The sequence below is a fragment of the Halyomorpha halys genome, unplaced genomic scaffold (assembly GCF_000696795.3).
Source record: "Halyomorpha halys isolate HHAL.00 unplaced genomic scaffold, Hhal_1.1 Scaffold1144.1, whole genome shotgun sequence".
Classification (NCBI taxonomy): Eukaryota; Metazoa; Arthropoda; class Insecta; order Hemiptera; family Pentatomidae; genus Halyomorpha; species Halyomorpha halys.
Genome location: NW_027113536.1, coordinates 29,600 through 31,862, shown reverse-complemented (window position 1 = coordinate 31,862; position 2,263 = coordinate 29,600). Strand labels below are relative to the sequence as shown.

The following is a 2,263-nucleotide window of genomic DNA, read 5'->3' as shown; positions in this document are numbered from 1 at the left end:
AATGCACTACTAATAGAAATCAAAAGTATTTTTTAAATGGTAAACCGACCAGAAATTTTAAACAACAACGCGGAATAATACAAGACAAACCACTTCACACACTAACCCACAATATGTTACACCAGAAAATGGAGAAACAGTTTTTATGACACCTAGTACCGAAGAAGATCCTAATGATAGGAAAATTAGGGAACCAGAAGAAGAACTGAAACAATTTAGTAACACTGATCATTTTCTAAACCCAGAAATAGGAAGTTTGGGTATCATAGAGCCAAAAAATTATAAATTATCCGACAGTACAATCAAAATAGAACCAATAGTAAACCAAAAAACAAAACCAAATATAATTTTAGAAAAAAATTGTCCTACTAAAAGGTCCATACCGGAAAAAACAAATTTAGATATTATCAGTGACAAAGAATTTAAAAACGATATCTTTGAACCTGATACAGAAGTTATAGAACGGGTAAAAGTGAATGTAAACAATTTCGACTTAGACAAAGAAGTTAAAAATAAAAATATGAAAGAAAAATCCTATGAGGAAATTTTTGTAAGACCTCAAGCAGTTGCAGAAACGCTAAAAGTTTCTAAAGGAGTTATAGCCAAGTTAAATAAAATTATAATTAGTAAAATGGGTGTTAATGTTTTAAAAAATAAAAAATTAGAAATCGGAATAGTATCTAAATCGGCTATTCGCGAAGAAGATAAGTATGAAAAATTGCTCATAAAAAAGGAAAATAAATTTTCTTTAGGAGAAATTAATGAAAAATTAGAAGAAGAAGGTGAGAAAAAATTAAATGAATTAATACTGAAAGAAGAAGAATTAATTTCAAACGAAGGTTTTTCAGATCTTGAAGAATACTTATATCATACAGAAAGTGATAGGTTATTTGGATTACCTGAGCTTACTAATGGTAGGCTAATGAATGAAGAAAAAACTGAAAGTATGAATAATGATTTCTCTAATGCAAAACTAGTTGAAAATTCGAAGCCTTTGACATCTGAAGATATTGACCATTCTGTTGCTAATTGTCTGAATTAAGTACACAGTAACGAAAAAGAAATTATTGAGTACAACCATAATTCAGTTAGTTGCAAGGAAGTAATAACCACACCAGCAGTGAATCAAATTACCCTATCGGAACAAGAATTCATTCAGAAAAAGATTATTGAAGATGCCGGATTAAAAATACCATCTGTAATGAGCCGAAATGAAGAAAAAATCACATCTCATGTTGAAGTAAATGGATTTGCAAAAAACATTATTCATACTGAAGATTTTGATTCTGAATGTAATGAAATTCTTTGTATAAATTTGGATGAATCAACCAACGTTTATCCGTTAGAAATTTTAAATAAAGATGTGTCTATTAAAGGCTTGAACATTGATGAAAATATTAATGTAAGTTCTAAAATTGAAGAAGTAGTAAAGGTCACCGACAAAGAAGAGTACGTTACAATATCAGGTAGAAAGGAAATTGAATTCTTTATAAAACTTGAAAATGTTTATTCAAATTTGTTAAAAGAAGAAGGGTTAGTAACGCAGAGTAAGGCAGAAAAGTTAAAAAAGAATGAACTAACCAATAATTTAAACAAGACAGAGTTGATTTTAGATTATTCTATGATGTTAGAAATTATGAAGAAAAATAGTGTTCCAAGAAAGATTTTACCAGAAGAACTGCACTATGAAATTAGATCTGAAATTTCTACAGAAATTAGTAATCTATTTAAAACTAATTTTGTATGGACCGTATTTGCAAGTCTTAATGAAAAGATCTTATCAAAGGAACCCATTCAATATATTGATAGCATTAAGGGAAGAGAAAATATTTTCAGATTAGGGGATATAATTAAAAGATTAAAAACCGAAATAAAAGAAATTATACAAGGAATTCATAAATGGCCGTTTGGTAAAACTATTTTATGTTTATGAATGTTGCAGCCAGTTGAACATAATTATAAAGTTGATAAAATCTAAATGGAAAACTATTAATTTTATTCATTTACTCCTTCAAATAAATAATTAGGACATTGCACAAGAAAACTTTTAAACTCAATTTGATTAAAAAAATTAATTACTGAAAATTTGATTATAAAATTAATAACCGAAGATTTGATTATAAAATTAATAACAGAAAATTTGATTATAAAAACTAGTAACTGAAAGTTGAAAATCTAATTACAAAATTAATAATCGAAAATTAATATAAATTTTGAAATAACAATCGACTCAATAATAATTGTATTTGATTACAAAAAAAAA

The 2,263-nt window shown here is 26.9% G+C and overlaps 1 protein-coding gene across 1 annotated transcript; it reads left to right on the top strand.

Moving 5' to 3' along the window:
- Window positions 1–145: 145 nt before the first annotated feature.
- On the top strand, window positions 146–1,042 carry LOC136796658 (gelsolin-related protein of 125 kDa-like). The gene has a single exon (XM_067050971.1). It carries the CDS (start codon window positions 146–148, stop codon window positions 1,040–1,042), a length of 897 nt encoding a protein of 298 aa, XP_066907072.1.
- Window positions 1,043–2,263: the final 1,221 nt, after the last annotated feature.